The sequence below is a fragment of the Hemicordylus capensis genome, chromosome 1 (genome assembly GCF_027244095.1).
Source record: "Hemicordylus capensis ecotype Gifberg chromosome 1, rHemCap1.1.pri, whole genome shotgun sequence".
Taxonomy (NCBI): Eukaryota; Metazoa; Chordata; class Lepidosauria; order Squamata; family Cordylidae; genus Hemicordylus; species Hemicordylus capensis.
Window position 1 is genome coordinate 368835463 of NC_069657.1, and position 18684 is coordinate 368854146.

General features: G+C 43.6%; 1 protein-coding gene across 3 annotated transcripts in view; it reads right to left on the reverse strand.

Moving 5' to 3' along the window:
• Positions 1–18684, reverse strand: part of PLG (plasminogen) — a 99148-nt gene that overhangs the window by 50597 nt on the left and 29867 nt on the right. For 2 of the 3 annotated variants that reach the window (XM_053295080.1, XM_053295074.1), the window contains exons 2-4: positions 12721–12856; positions 10900–11006; positions 4765–4879 (exon numbers count right to left, since the gene is read on the reverse strand). In XM_053295080.1, coding sequence (XP_053151055.1) covers positions 4765–4879; positions 10900–11006; positions 12721–12856 — 358 coding nt within the window. Of the gene's footprint in view, positions 1–4764; positions 4880–10899; positions 11007–12720; positions 12857–13341; positions 13579–18684 lie in introns of those variants that run through there. The other variant, XM_053295064.1, reaches the window with a different exon arrangement.

Consider the following 18684-nt stretch of genomic DNA (forward strand, 5'->3'; position numbering starts at 1 on the left):
CCAATGCAACGTGGGCCTATTTCAGTCCCAAACAGGGCCACACAGCCCTGTTTGGGAGCGAAATAACATCCTCTGCGTCTGATGTCAGAGGCAGGATGCGTGTCTGGGGCCGCAAGGTGCAACCCCTGTGAGCGGCGGCCCAAGTTCTTTGAACCTGTTTGCCCAATAGTGGCTCTGCCCCGTGATGATTCCTGTAGATTGGCAGCCTGTAAGTTCCACATCTGTACATTCCACATTATCTATTTAAATGGAGGAAGCAGCACTATGGGTATATAAATCCATCTGCCATATTGTCGTTTCTTTTCATAGGTATGATTTCTCCTATTTCTAGTTCCTTTTGATATGTTGCACCAACAAGGAGTGCAGGAAACTCATATACAGACTTGCTCTACATAACTGGTGAGGTCAGTTCTAGATGTAATGGAAGAGAAGTGATGATCACTAAAAGCAGCAGCTCCAATCTCCTCTGCTCTCTCTTATATAATCTACTACAATGACATATGTGAATTGAGCTGGTGTGATACAGTGGCTGAGCTGCACATTAAGACATCACTGGTTCACATCTCACCTCTGCCATGAACTCACTAAGTGGCTGTAGTCAAGTCATTCTTTCTTAGCCTCTCATCTCCAAAACATGGTTAAGAAAACTGACCGACCTCCAGGGTTGTTGTAAGGATTGCAAGACAATGGGCTGGTTTAGACAATCCTTTGTCTGCAGCTCCAGAATACCCATTAAGGACATGTATGCTCCCTAAGCATGTACATCCTTCTTCCCAAAAGCCACCTTTCCCTTATCATATTGGAGATGGGGGCTGCTTTAGCCAAACTGCCGTTTACATGTGCCAGAAATACTAGTTCAGTCTGGTGCATGTAGAGAGGCAGTTCTGATGAACCACCCCGTGTGTGTGCTCACACACATACTGTCACATGTGCTGAGACTACCAAAGTATTGTCTGAACCAGCCCACTGTAGGCGAAGTACTTTGAACCTCCTAAAAAAAAATACCATTAAAAGCTAAACATTATTATGGCATAGCATCAAGTGTGTTTTCATCCCCATCCATTTCACTGGCTACCATGTTGGTGGGAAGTAAATGTACTACTACTACAATTAGATGAGGAGAGAAGAGCAGGGGTGGGCATACAGAGCTGCTACATTCAGTGACAGCTATGCAACCTCTGTAACATCTAGTTCCAATGTGAATCATCTGTTTTTGCCATATAAGTGACAGTGCTATTCAAAATCTGTCCACTGTGTTGCTCCAGTGAGCTGAACTAAAAACAGCCTTCATTCATATAGCAAATATTTTCATGGGGAATATAAAACAGATGCTGATTAAATGTTGAGAAATAGCTGCTAGCCCATCTAAATGGCAGCTTAGTAATTCATCTTTGATTGCTTCTCCTTTAACACCAACAAAGTAGTGTCAATGGAGTCTGTCACTTAGAGCCTGCCAGAAAAGCCAAGGAGGTTCTGATTAAGCCTTTTGTCACCTCTTACTGCCCTTGCAGTCAGGAAGTGTGCCAATGCTATCTGTCTAGTCATCTAGTTCCTGCCTGCAATGTGATAAAATGCCTTAATCCTCACATATAAGTCTTCTTGCAAGCTTTTTCAAGAATAGATGAAGCAGCAGACAAAAGATCTTCAAAAATGAATTTGATCGCTAAATAACTTCTGAATGGTAATGTACAAAAGCCTCTTCTTTTATACATGTTGAGCATGGATATCTTTGAAAATAATAGTGCTAGACCTGGAGCTTCTTCATTGTGGGTACATTATATAATATAATGTTATATAATTTTGTTATATAATATATCAAATGCGGACTCACATGGTGTAATGAATTTTCTATTGTTGTTTTTCTATTTTTATTTTTATCTGTTTTTATTTTATTTTATTTTACTGGTCTATGACCGAAATAACTAACTAACTAACTAACTAGATAGATAGATAGATAGATAGATAGATAGATAGATAGATAGATAGATAATGTTTAACCAGTGTTTGCTGGGTACGACACACCTCCTAACATGCAGACCATTGCAGCTCCCTGAATGTTTCCCTTGCATTACATATCTAACCTTCAAACTTTACGGGCACAAACTATGAAAAGTTAATGGCTGCCAGGCTGTGCAGAAGTACAGAGCCCGAACAACCCCTGTCAGGGCTGCTGCAGACCAAGGCAGCCCCAGTGCTATACAGAGTAGGCAGCTGTACAACCAGTGCTACTTGTAGAGCCCCTGGTGGCGCAGTGGTAAAAAAAAAACTGCCGCCCTGTAACCAGAAGGTTACAAGTTCGATCCTGACCAGGGGCTCAAGGTTGACTCAGCCTTCCATCCTTCCGAGGTTGGTAAAATGAGTACCCAGAATGTTGGGGGCAATATGCTAAATCATTGTAAACCGCTTAGAGAGCTTCCAGTTATAGAGCAGTATATAAATGTAAGTGCTATTGCTATTGCTACTGCAGTTTCTCCCATTGTCGCAAATGAGAGAAACTGCAGTAATGCTGCCTGCACAATTGCCCTGCTCATTCTCTACAGCTTCGGAGCTACATTCTGGGTCCAAAGAAGCCCCGACACAGAAGCATTCCGGCTGCATATAGCTGTGTGTCATGTCAGCCACCACCAACTAAAGTTGCAATTCAGTGCAGACTTTCCAGGGAATAAGTTCCAGTGAGTTGGATCCCAAAAATTTCTTGCACAAATGGAAAAAGCCCCATTGTGCAAGCACGGGGAAAGGCAATTTCAAAAGGTTTTCGACAAAGTTCCTCATCAAAGACTCTTGAGAAAACTTAGCAGCCATGGGATAGGAGGCCAGGTTCACATGTGGATTGGTAACTGGTTGAAGGACAGGAAACAGAGGGTAGGAATTAATGGACAGTTTTCACAATGGAGAGAAGTAAGAAGTGGGGTCCCCTAGGGATCAGTACTGGGACCAATGCTTTTTAATGTATTCATACATTATCTAGAAGTTGGGGTAAGTAGCAAGATGGGCAAATTTGCAGATGACACTAAACTATTTAGGGTAGTGAAATCCAAAGCAGATTGTGAGGAGCTCCAAAAGGATCTCTCCAAACTGGGGGAGTGGACGACAAAATGGCAAATGTGGTTCAATGTTGGCAAGTGTAAAGTGATGAATATTGGGACAACCCTCCCCCCCCCACAACTTTACATATACACTGATGGGGTCTGAGCTATTGGTGACTGATCAGGAAAGGGATCTTGGGGTCATGGTGGACAACACGTTGAAAGCAGTAAGTACACCTCAATGTGCGGCAGCTGCAAAAATGTGCAGTGAAAATGTGCGGCATTGACTCAATGTGCGGCAGCTGCTAAAAAGGCAAACTGTATGCTTGAAATCATTAGGAAGGGGGTCAAAAATAAAACTGCTTATATCATAATGCCCTTATACACATCTATGGTGCAACCACATTTGGAGTACTATGTACAGTTCCGGTCACCATATCTTAAGAAAGATATTATAGAATTGCAGAAGGTGCAGAAGAGGGCAACCAAGGTGATCAGGGGCCTAGAGCACTTTCCGTACGAGGCAAGGCTACAACACTTGGGGCTTTTCAGTTTAGAAAAAAGACAACTGAGCAAAGACATGATAGAGGTTTATAAAATTATGCATGGTGTGGAGAGAGAGAAATTTTGCTCTCTCACACAACGCTAGAACCAGGGGTCATCCTGTGAAACTGATTGCCAAGAAAGTTAGGACTGACGAAAGGGAGTACTTTTTCACACAACACATAATTAACTAGGCATGTGCAGAACCGGTGCCCTCTTTGCTTGTAAAGAGGAATCTACCAGATTCCCGTTTGCAAGCATGCCGAACCAGGCCAAACTGGGCCAAACTGGTTCGCCCCAGTTCTAGTGCATGAACCAAACCACCTCATGGACTGGTGGTTCGGTTCGAATTCAGTTCAAATTCATACCAAACCGCCCACAGCGATTCTGTGCACACCCCTATAATTAACCTGTGGAATTATCTGCCACAAGATCTGGTGACAGCCACCAGACTGAATGGCTTTAAGAAGGGCTTATATAAATTCACGGAGGACAAATCTATCAACGGATGCTAGTCTGAGGGCTATAGGCCATCTCCAGCCTAAGAGAAAGATGACTCTAAATACCAGTTGCAAGGGAGCCACAGCAGAGAGACGGCATGCCCTCAGCTCTTGCCTGTAGGCCTCCCAAAGGCATCTGGTGGGCCACTGTGTGAAATAGGATGCTGGACAAGATAGGCCTTGGGCCTGATCCAGCACAGCTGTTCTTACTGCAAAGAGGAGGGAGAGAATCAGCAAAAACCACCCCTTCTTGTGCAATGGAACTTCATAGGTTCCCTACTTTGGGTCCCCAGATATTGTTGGACAATATCAGCCATTGATATTGCCCTTCAGCCATTGTGTCTGGGAATGATGGGAACTGCAATTCAGCAACATTTGGAGACCCAAGGTTGGGAACCCCTAACATAAGTCATTCTTAGGATCCAACCCAAGGAATTCAGTGAGACTTAAACATGCATCAGATTGGACTCTTGTCAATGGGGCATACCCTATGCATGTTTACTCAGAAATAAATCCCACAGGGTTCAGAGGAGTGTACACCCAAGTAAATGCATACAGGATTGCCTTATTCATGTCTAACCTTTGCTGAATTGTGCCCTAATGTTTACCACAGCAAACTTTGATCAAATATCTGTATACTTGCAGGCCCACATAAAGTGGGAAGCTGCTCACACTCAGGTGGGAAAAAGCCATACTTGGGTTTATGAGGGCTGCTGGCTGCCCATTTCTGACAGGGTACACCTTTCTGTGTTTTAGCTTCAGTTCCTCTGTAGTCACGTCCATCTCCTCTTCTGCACTCAAGCAGATAAACTGTAAGAAAATGTTTATTATTAATCAATTTATTATTATTATTATTATTATTAATGCTATTTACACTACCAGAGTAGTGTAATTTACTATTAAGAGTGCTATTTAGTCTACCAGATGTTATTGACTGGATTTTTTACTTTAATTATCGGGCCCTTTCCAAGGATAACTAAAGAAGAATTAAGCTATCATCATAGTATTTGTGCTGTCCCGAGTAGTGTGGCCTTCTGTACCTGATGTGTTGTTGTTGTTCCTACAACAACTGAAGGAAAATCTTTTGTTGCTCTTGTTGCTGCTGCTACTACTACTACCACCACTACCACCACATAGCACCAGTACTACAGAAAAAATGCGTATGTGCACCCCAGTCTAGGGTTGTGCATTTTGTTTCTTTTTCTGTTTTGTTTTTGGCCCGAATTTGAAACACCCCCATTTTGTTCTTTGTTCAAAATTGCAAAATCTGAATCTGAAACGTTTTGGATTTTGAAAAATGGCCCCGGGGAAAAACTAGTGGGTGGGGGCGGTAGTGCCCAATGGGTGGAAACTACCTCCCAAATTTCAGAGGAATTGGGCAAAGGGCTCTTTTTTGGTGAATTTTTGAAGTATAGGATTTTTCCCATAGGGAGAATGGAGGTTTCAGCAAAAGTATAGGTTCATGTTGGGGGGAAAGGGGTGGCCCAGAGCAGAGTAGGGTGGGTGGTAGTGCCCAGTGGGGGCAAGGAAGCTGTCAGAATTATTTCAAAGGAATTGGGCAGAGGGCTGATTTTTAAAGATGTAATGGAGTTTGCGCATCTGTAAAGTTCTTCCCCATAGGGAATAGCAATAGCAATAGCACTTACATTTATATACCACTCTATAGCCGGAGCTCTCTAAGCGGTTTACAATGATTTTTAGCATATTGCCCCCAACATTCTGGGTACTCATTTTACCGACCTCGGAAGGATGGAAGGCTGAGTCAACCTTGAGCCCCTGGTCAGGATCGAACTTGTAACCTTCTGGTTACAGTGCGGCAGTTTTACCACTGCCCCACCAGGGGAATGATGGACTTCCATAATTCCTGCCCCATAACTGCACTTGGGGGGGCACCAGGGTGGCCCAGAGCAAGTGGTGGTGTAGAGCACATAGGGTGCCAACACCCCCATGGGTTGCTAACCCATGGGGTACTGGGTTCTGTTGCTTCTGAGATGTTTGAGTGTAGATTCAGATTCTCTGGTAGCATATGAGAGTGGATTCATGGTTTGTTGTTGAAAATCTCATATGCTACCAGAGAATCTATACTCAGAACACCTCAGAAACAACAGAACCTAGCGCCCCATGGGTTAGCAACCCATGGGGGTGGTTGGCACCCTATGTGCACTACACCACCACTCGATCCCGGCTACCCCAGTGCCCCCCAGGTGGAGTTATGGGTCTTCTGAAACCTCCATTATTCCCTGGGGGGGGGAACCTTAAAGAAGCGTAAACTTCAACCATTCCTAAGAAATCAGCCCTTTGCCCTATTCCTTTGGAATAGGGCAAGTGGCAGGCACCCCTTGGGGCACTGCCACCCAACCCACTGTTTTGCCCCTCAGGCCCCCTTTCTGCCCAAATCTGCCCCAAAGACATGTCAACTTCAGAAATTCTTTAAAAATAAGCCCCTTTCCCAATTCCTTTAGAATCTGGGTGGCAGCAGGCACCCATTGGGGCACTACTACCTGAACCACTCTTCTGCCCCCAAAGCACGCTTTCTGCCCCGAATCCACCCCAAATAACATCAACATCATACATCAACAACAGCAGAGCTTTGGAAAAAATCAGGCAGATTTCCAAAGGTCATGCACATCCACATCCCCGCCACCTAAAATGCAATTGATCTACACACAACAGTGTGAAACAACAACAATGAAATGCACACTGCCCCACTGGCCAATGAGGGTAAATACACACTGCCCCACTAGCCAATGAGGGTAAAATTTACCCTTAAATTTGCTTAAAAGGAATAAGGAGGCAATTGCCAGCAGATCAGGCCATGCTTTCGCTGGCCAGTCTGCGGGCTGGAAGGGCTGGAAATTCAAACACATGTCAAAACTCAAAATGGAGACTGAAGGAGAAAGACTTTTTGTGATTGCAAAATGGAGTTCCAAAACAGCCGAAACAACAAAACATTTTGTATCCGAAACAGGGACATTTTGTTCTGGCTACATAATTTTCTGTTTTGAGCATTGGGTGTTTTGTTTTGGCTACAAAACAGGCAAAATGGCCTGTTTTGTGCACAAAACGTTTTGTATCCGAAACAAAACGCACATCCCTACCCCAGTCTGAAGCCTTGATTGTATTTGAATGCTCCAGTGCATGGAGCCTTCTGGAGAGGGCAGCTCTGTGTAATCTTGAAGCTGTCTCTCCCAATGAAGAGGGAATTTCAGCAGCTGCAGTTTTTCTTTCCCTGCATAATGAGCTACACCTGCTGGAAATTCCCTCCTCTGTCTATCTCTTAAAGGTACCGGAAACCTGTCCTCTTTTCCATATGGCAAACCAAATTATGTCACAGAAAGGGAGAACTCAGCAGAGAAGCTGCAGCTTTAAGCAGCAGCCCTGTTTCTCCATAACATCTAATTCCATTTGGCATGTGAGCAGGGCTGGTTCATCCACTAGACGAACTAGACGGCCGCCTAGGACGCCAAGCGGGGAGGTGTAGACAGCCTGGCTCATGTGCCACCCAATGAGCCCCTCCCCTTCACCCGGGGGCGGTTGCACACCAGTAGTGGCCTGTGTGGGCACTGCCAGGGTTGTGTGGTGAGACTCACTTTTAAGCATATATTAGAAAGTGCTCACCTCCACTCTGGCAGCACCTGCAAGCTACTCTGAGCAGCAGTGTGCCGCCACCCAACACTCCCTGCAGCGGGGGATCAGCTCTGCCACTCACCTGGCATCGGCATAGCCGATCTGCCACTGGTGGCCAGGTGAGTGGCAGAGCTGATCCCCTGCCACAGGGAGTGTTGGGCGGCACACTGCTGCTCGGAGTAGCTTGCAGGTGCTGCCGGAGTGGAAGTAAGTGCCTTCTAATTTATGCTTAAAGGTGCCTCTCTCTGCCTGCCCCCACTCCTCCTGATACTCTTCCTACCCCTGCTAACTTGGCAAAGAGGCACCTTTTAATGTGGTGATTCTCTTTATTTAGCAGGGGGGAAGTAACTGGCCCTATCCACCCCCAGCACAGTACTTCCAGTGACTGTTGCTGGTGTCTATCTTGTTTTTTGTTTTTTGAATGTGAGCCCTTTGGGGACAGGGTTCCATTTTGTTTATCTTATTTATTTGTTATTTCTCTGTGTGAACCGCCTTGACCCATTTTTGGAAGGGCGGTATAGAAATAAAATAAAATAAAATAAAATAAAATAAAATAAAATAAATCCATTGTCCAACTGAGCAGGCAGGTGACTGAGTGGGTGCTCCCCACCCCTATTGCCCGCCCGGACATCCATTTGCTCTCCTCACTGCCTCCACCTGCCACTGCTGCCACTGTCAGCTACTTTCGGGCAGCTGGCCTGCCATGGCATGCTATAATCCCATTGCCATGGCAACATCATTATTATGCGCCATAGTACTCCAGCTATCCAGAATCAGCTTGCAGGAGCAGCAGGTGAAGGCAGCAGAGCAGTGAGAACAGCAAGTGGGTGGGTGAGAGGGCGTTAGGGACTGTCTGCCCACCCACCCTCTCAGAAGATGGGGACTGCCTGCCCACTTACCCACCCACCTGCTCAGATGACTGGATGCACTTGCCAGCGTGGGCAAAGGGGGTGGTGCCAAAACCAGGCTTCACCTAGGGTGCCAGCAATCCTTGGGCTGGCCTGCATGTGAGAACATCCAGAGAAATTGGCAAGGCACTGTTTGTTTATTTATTTAACATATTTTTATACTGCCCAAACTGATGTCCCTGGGTGGTTTACAACAGTTAAAGGCCCCTGTGGCATAGAAAAATGGGTTCTGCCCATTAAGTGCTAGGATCCCCTTTTGTGAGGAATCACATGACCTAGGAAAAGGCAATTCACCTAGGTGCATGAAATAGCTTCCCTGCATTCACTGCTGTAAAGGGAGAAAAAGTAATGGAAAACCAGATTAATAGCTTTGGCAAACCACCACGAGCCAGTTCAAATTATCACCTGGCTCTTCGTGCAGTAAGGGCAGGAATGGGCTGACAGCACACCCACCCTGATGTCACTGAAGAACATTCCGATGTGCTTTAATCATGTGAGAGGGATGATAATCCAAATCATACCTCAGCATGCACTACAAAACTGTCAGGACTTCCTTCAGTGGTGTCAGGGTGGGCGCACACTCTCTCAGTGCATCCCTACCTTTATTGTGTGAAGAGCCAGGTGATCATTTGAATCGGCTCTATAAGATGTTAATGGAATGGAAGCAAATTACCAATACTTCTGTTCAATGTGTATTCAGTGCCGACAGTGTGCCGGATTAGTGCAAATATTAACACTGAATACAAGTCAGCCGAATTTAGTCCTGCTTCAAATGGTACATGTGAAGTTACCTATTGATCATATTGATCAAAGCAATGCTTACATTTTGTGCAGTGAGTCTCCAATCCAAAGGAAAGGGGCACTTATTGCTTCCAGGGCACTCTACACCCTGCCCACACCCTGTTTTTCAAGGCAGGGAGGCTGCATGACTACTAAGTGTGTCATCATACTTGCAACGGTACCAGAAGTGTAGAGTGTCATGGGTGCAGTGAGCATGCACGCCTCTCCTTTGAATCAGTAGCTCTCCGCACAAGACAGAAGCCACGAATGCCAGATTATGGAATAAATACCTGAGAACAATGTATCCTATAATATCTGGTTTTTGCTATTTTCAATTAAGCAGAGAAGTGAAATCACTTAATAATGTACTTATTGCCAACAAAACTAATGTGCAGGGAGTAATTATAGCAAGCAACACATTCTTTTTGTATGTGTGGAGGAGTGTTAGAAGGATTTATGTTCCCTGTGAAAGCAATACAACACAAACATTGGCTGTGTCTGCATGGCACATTCAGTAATTTAATGCAGTAAACATTTAATGTGTCTCCATGGCACATTCAGTAAAATCAAAGAGCCAAATAAGATCTTCAAAGACCTTCTCCTCCCTTTGCCAGGGAGTTACAGTTACAGATAGGCAAGGATTACATGTGCACAGCAGGGCTTTACTCTCCTTGGGGGGAATATATATATATAAATATAAATATAAATATAAATATAAATATAAATATAAATATATATATATATATATATATATATATATATATATATATATATCCTTATATCTTTTGGGACAGGGAACCATTTTCTTGTGCTTTTTGCTATGTAAATCATTGCCCCCCCTTTCCGGCCAGCATTGGCTGATCTGGGCCTTTTTGGAATTATCCTATAATTTTTAGGATTTTTTAATCATGAACTGTTTTCTTTCTGATGCTTTCTGTCTTTAGGATTGGATTTTGTTTGTTTTATAAATGGATTTGAGCTATAAAAAAAAGCAGTAGATACATATTTGAAATAAAATAAATAACCTGCATTTGCCAACATAACATCTAATTTAATAGTCTGAATAGTTGTAAGGTGAACTGAGATAATGCATGTAAACTGTTCCAACTATTTTAAAGAGCTGTATAAAACCTAAATATTATAATTGGAAAATGTACAGAGCTGGATGTGGAACACAGAATTGCTGAACAGAGTTGATCCCTTCAAGTACGTGGGCTTAAATTGAGATCACGAGTATCTGCTTTTCTACTATTTGACTTCAATTGATAAATTGTTCCAGTAAAACATTTCCTTTTGACATGTTTTTGGGTCTTTCATTGCCTAAGACTAACACAACAAACAACATCATCACCAAATTACCCTGCAGTCCTTTCTCATCAGGTCAAATGTCACTTGTATCAATACATGCCCCACATATTTCAAATTGCTCCAGCTGGCAACCATGCAGACATCATGAATACATTGTCATTGCATGAGGCACCATGAATGACGCAATATCTAAGGCTGTGCACTTACTTCTTTTTTCATAGAGAATTGCACCTGCTCTTCGGAACACAGATATTGTTTTGGTGTTGTTGGCCAACGTGATGCATAGTTGCTCTTTATTGGTAAATAAAAAAGCCCTGTCAAAATGAAAAGATGTAGGAGAGGAATTAGTTTTATCTAAATTATTGTCATCAACAAGTTTAACTGCTCCATTTTAGCTTGTCTTTAATGCACTTGCTGAAAGGTATTTGTAATTAAAAGTGGTTACGTGACTGAACTGCAGATCAGGACTTCCCTGGTTCAAATCTTACCTCTACCATGAACTCACAAGGTGGTCTTGGACAAGCCATTCCTTCTCAGCCTCAGATTCCCAGGTGCAATATGGAGATAGTAATGCTGGCTTACTATCATTCTTCTAATGATAATATCAAGATAATACATATGAAGCACATTGCACACTCAAAACGCCTGGTCACTGAGATCTTCTTGAGGGTCCTCTTTCTGGGTTCCCCTCTCTGAGGTGTGATTGGTGACTCGTGACAAGGCCTTCTTAATGAACCCTAACCCTTGAAATTTGCCAGGCCCCATCTTTTTAGTTTCTCAGACAAGCTAAAATTATGCTGTTCTGTTCAGTATTTTTAACTCAATGTATTTATGCTTTTACTTTTGGTCTTCTGTGCGTTTTGTATTTTTGGTATTAAATGGTTGGTTTCAGTTATTGTATTTTATTATAAACTGTAACTTTTAACTGTCTATTTGGACAGATACCTTAAGTTCTAACTTTTAGAAGAAAGGCAGTATATAAATCTGATAGATCAATCAATATAAAGCCCTAAAGAGATGATGATGATGATGATGATGACGACGATGATGACATAATGGCAGAAGTTTCCCTTATGAAACACAATGTAAGAGTGGCCAGAAACAAATCCCATCCCAATTAAGGGAGAGGAGGTCACACAGAACCAGGGTGATATAAGCATGTCCAAGCTCTCCTATCACTTCATTTATATATCTTGGTAACCTATTCTGTTGTTTATTGAGTTTATTATTGGAATGGTTTTTATTTGTTGGTGTATATATACTGCAAACCACCTTGACAATTATCATAGAAAGGCAGAGAATGAGGCTGTTCTCACAAACAGCCAAGTCTGAGCTAAGTCAGCCAAACCCGGGCTTGGCTGCCTGTGAGAATCACTGGGATCCACGCAGATTCTGGTGGCACCTTGGTGGCAAACCTGCCTAGGAAGCCCGCCTCTTAAATGAGGTTAAAGGAGCAAGGGCTCCCTTAACTTCACTGCAGTGATTGTGTGTCAGCGCCAGCTGCTTTTAGCTGGCGCTGCAACATGGACAGGTCCCTGGACGTTGCTGGGGAGATCCCCACGATGCACTGCATACCTAGGGCAATTAGCGGTACATCAGAAATTACTGCTAGGTCTTACTTTCGGGGAAACAGGGTACTTGCATAGTGCATTGTGGGGTTCCTGGGGGCCAGGACAATGCCTCTTAAAATTACTAACACTGAAATCATTTAAAACCAACATTAAAAATTAAAACCATAAATCTGATTAAAAGATTTATCTTTTAAGATTGATCTAAAAGATAAATCCAATTAAAACAATCTAATTATCTCCTGTGAGCTCTCAAACAATTTCCCCTTCCCCTCATAACATCCAACATACATGCAGTCTTGATTCAGTGCATGTTCATGCAGAAGTAAGTCCCACTATGTTTAATGGGGATTGCTCCCAGATAGGATTGCAACCTCTATGGCTAAGAAACATTTGAGATGGTCACTGATCATTTGGGCATTCAGGCATCCTTCACAGTATGCAGTAATCCAATATTTACCTGCAAGTAAATTTTGTTTCAGTATCACATTTCTCAGCACATTCTTCTTTACCAAGAGTTCTATAGAGCTCTTTTTTGTCACTGAAGATCCAAGCACCATCTGTCCTTACATAGTCATCCAGTATATCTCCTTGAACTGAAAGGAAATTAGCAAGAATGCAAGTTTGAAAAATGGAAAGGCTACATTTATTAAAAACATATTTTTCTGTAATATTAGCTAATAAAATTCCTGTTCAGTTTGTGCAAGAATAGTGTACAGTCATCCCTTGCCAACACAAGGGTTCTATTCCTGGAAAACCTGGTGGTTGGCGAATTTGCGGTTGGGAAGCAATTGGAAAGCATTGAAAACAGGGGATTAGGGGAATCACGGTTGCAAAAAGACCACACCAACCCCCCCCCAGTTAAAAATAGAAAAAAGCACCCCGACCCCCGGAAATCACTCCCTAACCCCCAGAAATGACCCTCCAACCTCTGGAAATGACCCCCTCACCCCCGTAAATTATCCCTGAACCCCTTGAAACCACCCCCTGACCCCCAGAAATGACCTCCTGACCATCAGAAATTACCTCCTGACCCCTGAAATCCCCCACAAAACCCTCCAAATTTCAAAAAAAATCTCACCGAACTGGATACTCAGGTTGTGGTTGGTGAGACCTGCCACAGTTTCCCATTCACAATTTCCCAAATCCGCAGTTGGTGAGGAATGCCTGTATATCAGCACGTACTGTGTGGGGAACTCGCCACAATTTGACCTTCCTGAGCAATGTTTATGCATGAGGTCGTTTTCTTGATATGCTTCAAGACATGGTGGGAGAGAGCATATCAAGCCTCCTCAACCCCCATTTTCAGAGGTTCCCCAGCATGTTACCATTTGTAATTTTGCCATTCCAGATTCTATCTTGTAAAAAGGGCTGAAAACAGAAACTTCAAAACATGCAAGAGAACTGGCCCTCAGTCTTAGTCCCAAGCTACATGTTAAAGCCACTGCTGAAAACAACAAATAACCCTGCATTTCCTCCTCCTCCACTTTCCCCCATTATGTTTACTAAAGCACAAGTGTCATGCTGTCATCATCTGGTAAGTTTCTTGTGATGTCGGCTGACAAATACTATTGTGGTGGGAAGGTAAACTTCAAACACAATGGGCTGATGAAGATGATACTTCACCTGCTGGCCTGACCACACACAAAAAGGATGTGTGCGTGCCATGAGCTTGCTTACATCTCCTTCACCTTTCTTGGCACACCAGGATGCCTTTCCGTAATCTGTGTGGCTTCGTAATCAGAGTCAGTATGGTGTAGTGGTTGGACTAGGATTGGAGAGATCCAAGTTCAAATTCCCATTCATCCATGAAACTTACTGGGTAACTCTGAGCCAATCATCTCTCAGCCTTACCCACCCCACAGGGTTGTTGTGAGGTTAAACATAACCATGTACACCATTCTGGGCTCCTTGGAGGAAGAGCTGGATATACATGTACAGATAAATAAATAGAATAAATAACCAAAGGCAGGGTGCTTCATCCAAACCGCTCCTCTATACACACTACAAATAGTAATCTAAATTGAATTAATAGTCATTTGAACTGAATATTGGTTGAAACTTGCATCTGTAGCAGTTCACACCATCCCCCCATGTGATTAGACAGCTTAGTACACTAAGAGGTGGAAAGGACATAGGTGCTCATAGCAAGTGCAGACATCCTTATCGCATGTGGTCAGACTGGCAGATATTATCAGTATTGTCCAAACTGGCAGAATGACTTTATGTCACGCGTGCTGCATTAACAGGCCTGGCCAGTGCCACCAGAAAGCAGGATGAAGTAGTCTTTGGAGTATTTTTTAGATTTTTTTAGTTTCATTTAAGGAGAGCCAGTTCTCGGTTATTCAGTTTATTACGGTATATTTTTACCAGTGTGGAAATGCCGTTAGGATTTTCTGCCTCAGGTACTGAAATTTCTTCTTCTTTCTCTGCCTATTACAAGGAAGACTGAAGGAGGTGGATGTACAGGGCTGTGGTTTGCATTGGCTGGGTTCTCATAACCATGTTAATCCTAGTTAAATGGGGTTGACTGCTATTAGTATGATCATGTGAACCCCACACAGTGATAATCCCAGTGAATTTCCACTGCATTAACCATGATATTTGATCCAAGAGCAGATCTGGGCTAGTCATCTGCCTGAATGCCCTGACCAGGATTCAGTGCTTAGGAGAGCCTGCACATCTCACCAATCCTGGTTACCTGCAGGCACCTCATCCTCACCTGAAAGCCGCCCATAGACACCTGCACCCAGAGCGGACCATACCTGCCAACGCTCTAGCCTCCTGCCCGCACTCAAGGCCACGGAACTAGACCACATTTGGTTGAACTCTGCCTGGCAACACACCATGCCATCCACACCTGACACGTCCTGCCCCCACCTGCTTCCACAACACAATTAAGCAGGGAGGAAAAGCCAAGTTGATAGAGGGAGGGACAACTGATGAGTTGGCACTCCCTTCCCTACTAAGCCAGCTGGAGAGCAATTGGTCTCTGAGGCGGAATGCTGTCCACTCACCTCCTTCCAACTGTCAAATTCACAGTGGTCGGCTGCAGGGAATGCCCCCCCGGCCCTCCCCCCATCTCCTGGGTGCAGACAGTGCCCCCATTACAACAGCAGACACCATAGGCATGCAAGACAGGGCCTTCTCTGTTGCTGCCCCCAGACTCTGGAATGCTCTCCTGGTGGCTATTCGCTTCTCGGTCTCCATCACAGTTTTTAGAAAGCTTGTGAAATCCTGGCTTTTTAACCAGGCTTTTATATGATTAACTCTACTGCTGCTGATTTGTATTTTTGACTTCTTATATTGTGTTTGTATTTAAATATTTTTAGTCAGATCTATGTTTTTAGCCTACTTTCCAGTAGGCTTATGAGATCACCTGGCTTTCTGTGGGTGTGTCCGTCCGTGTGTATGTCCCCCTGACCTCAACTTTGCGGTGCCTGGACCAATATGAACCAAATTTGGTACAGTTGTAGGGACACATAAGGACACCTCAATGGCATAGTTTGTGGTAATGTAATTCACCCCGATCTAAGATGGAGGATGTGTAAACTTTTGAGGCGCAAGTGGGCTAACTTGTGAACGACTTAACCAATTTGAACCAAATTTGCTACTGCTGTAGGGACACATAGGGATGCCCAAATGGCATGGTGTGTGATGATGTCATCCACTCCAATTCAAGATGGCGGGCACATGAACTTCTGAGGTGTAAGCAGGCTAATTTGTGGACTATCTAACCAATTTAAATCAAATTAGGTACAGTTGCAGTGAGTGACACACAGGGACAGCTCAATAGCATAGTTTGTGATGATGTCATCCACCCCAATTCAAGATGGCGGACACATAAACGTTTGAGGCGCAAGTGGGCTAACTTGAGAACTGCTTAACCAGTTTGAACCAAATTTGCTACAGCTATAGGAACACATAGGGATGCCCTAATGGTGTGTGATGATGTCATTCAAGGTGACAGCTGTTTCAATATCTGAGGCGCAAGCAGGCTAATTTGTGGACTGCCTAACCTATTTGAACCAAATTGGGTACAGTTACAGTGAGTGACACACAGGCACACCTCAGTGGCATAGTTTGTGATTATGTCATCCATGCCAATCCAATATGGCAGATGTGTAAACTTTTGAGGCCCTAGTAGGCTTAACTTGTGAACCGCTTAACCAATTTGAAACAAATTTGCTACAGCTTTAGGGACACATAGGGACACCTCAACAGTGTAGATTGTGACAATGTCATCCAACCCAGTTCAAGATGGTGGACACATAAACCTTTGAGGCATAGGTGCACTAGCCTGAGGACTGTCTAACCAATTTGAACCAAATTTGGTACAGTTGTAGTGAGTGGCACAGAGGGACACCTCAGTGGTGTAGTCTGTAATGATGTCATCTACTCTGATCCAAGATGGTGGATGCATGAACATTTGAGGTGCAAGAGATCTAACTTGCAGACCTCAGTTTGAACCAAATTTAGTCCAGTTGTACAGACAGTGAAAGGAAAGTACATAGGAACATCGGAACATAGGAAGCTGCCATATCCTGAGTCAGACCATTGGTCCATCTAGCTCAGTTTTGTCTTCACAGACTGGCAGCGGCTTCTCCAAGGTTGCAGGCAGGAATCTCTCTCAGCCCTATCTTGGAGATGCTGCCAGGGAGGGAACTTGAAACCTTCTGCTCTTCCCAGAGTGACTCCATCCCCTGAGGGAAATATCTTACAGTGCAAACACTTCTAGTCTCCCTTTCATATGCAACCAGGGCAGACCCTGGTTAGCTAAGGGGACATGTCATGCTTGCTACCACAAGACCAGCTCTCCTCTCCTAAGTAGGCTGATTAGTTCTTACTAGAACTTGTTATATTTTTAGCTTAACATTTTAATAGTGTAATTTTTATAGTCTTTTTAATTTTTTTGTGTGAACAGCTTTGGGATTGCTTTAATGAAAGGCAGTATACAAATTCAACAATCATAAGTCATAATCACAATCATAATCACAATAATACATAAATAAATAATCAATAAGACAGTGCTGTCCAGGATGTCTAATCCAACCCTGGAGTTCAGGTGATGCTCTCTGACTGCATAGTCCCAGACAGCCCTTTTCCATGTGCCTGCCTCCCCACTTCTCTTCCAGGGCGATCTGGGGTTCAGCTGGGTTGCAATTCAGGTGATATCCCCATGGCAGGGAAGAGGTTACTTAATTCTGCTGGTGCTCACTTCAGAGTCTTCCCTGCCTCCGTAATGGAGCTGAGTGTTGCCAAAGTACTTCAGGAATTACTAATTGCAACCGAAGATTCTCTTTCGGAGCTGCTGCAACCGCCCACTCCGGCACTGGGGCCAATGGTCCCATGGCTGGTGATGTGCTGAAGATCTTCCAGTATGATGGAAGAACAAGGGACAGTGCAAGGGCTGATGGGTTTCCATTTCCCTGGAGGCCAATGGCTACTAAGTGGGATTGTGTGAGGGCTGCACTGCAGCAGCCTGCTAGTGATACTGATCATCTGCCAGGTGCACCTGCTGATTGTGGCTAACCGGGTGCAACTGTGCACCTGACTAACCTCGGGGGGCAGAAAAGTGATTGTGAGAAAGCGGCCATTGATAGCTATGTTTTGGTGTAATGCATAGTTTGGGCCTTAGCTAATTGTGGCAAATGAACTATAACTTCATTTACCCATAGATTTTCATTCTTCAAAGTACTAGGGCTTGAGAAGCAAATGAAACAGCCTACGCTAAACACATACTTTCCCTAAAAAGCACACTAAAAGTAGCTGGGCTATGAAAACTATTTCTGTCACCAATCAGAAGAGAGGCAGGAAACAGGAATTAAGTTCATTAGGAAGTTTAGTGAGGGGAAGTCATGGCTATGGGCATGGGAAAGTAATATAGTGCTGCAAACATATACCACCTGGAGAGAGGAGACAGTTGCAGAGGGAATGTTTTATGACATTCTAATCCTATTACAAATTGGTGATTCTAAAAAAATATTTAAAATGTTTCATTAAAACAAAATAGTAGACTTTTAAAAAGTAAAATGTGGAATTAGAAAATATAATGTGAGACAATTCTTCATGAGTACAGAAGATGTGCTTAGCATTAGTATGAAAGCAAATAACCACTCATAGGAATGCAAAGTAATTAAAGTTAATAGAACTTATCCCTACAATCAGGATAAAATTGTAAAGCACATAGAAGAACAGACCCTGTTGAGGGAGAACCAGCATGGCTTCTGCAAAAGTAAAATCTTGCCTCACCAATCTTTTGGAGTTCTTTGAGAGTTTCAGCAGGTGTGTGGATAAAGGTGAACCAGTTGACATAGTATACCTGGACTTCCAAAAAGCTTTCAGCAAAGTTCCTCATCAAAGACTCTTTATCAAAGACCGTTGATAAAGGAACAAGTATATGTACGGATTGGTAACTGGTTGA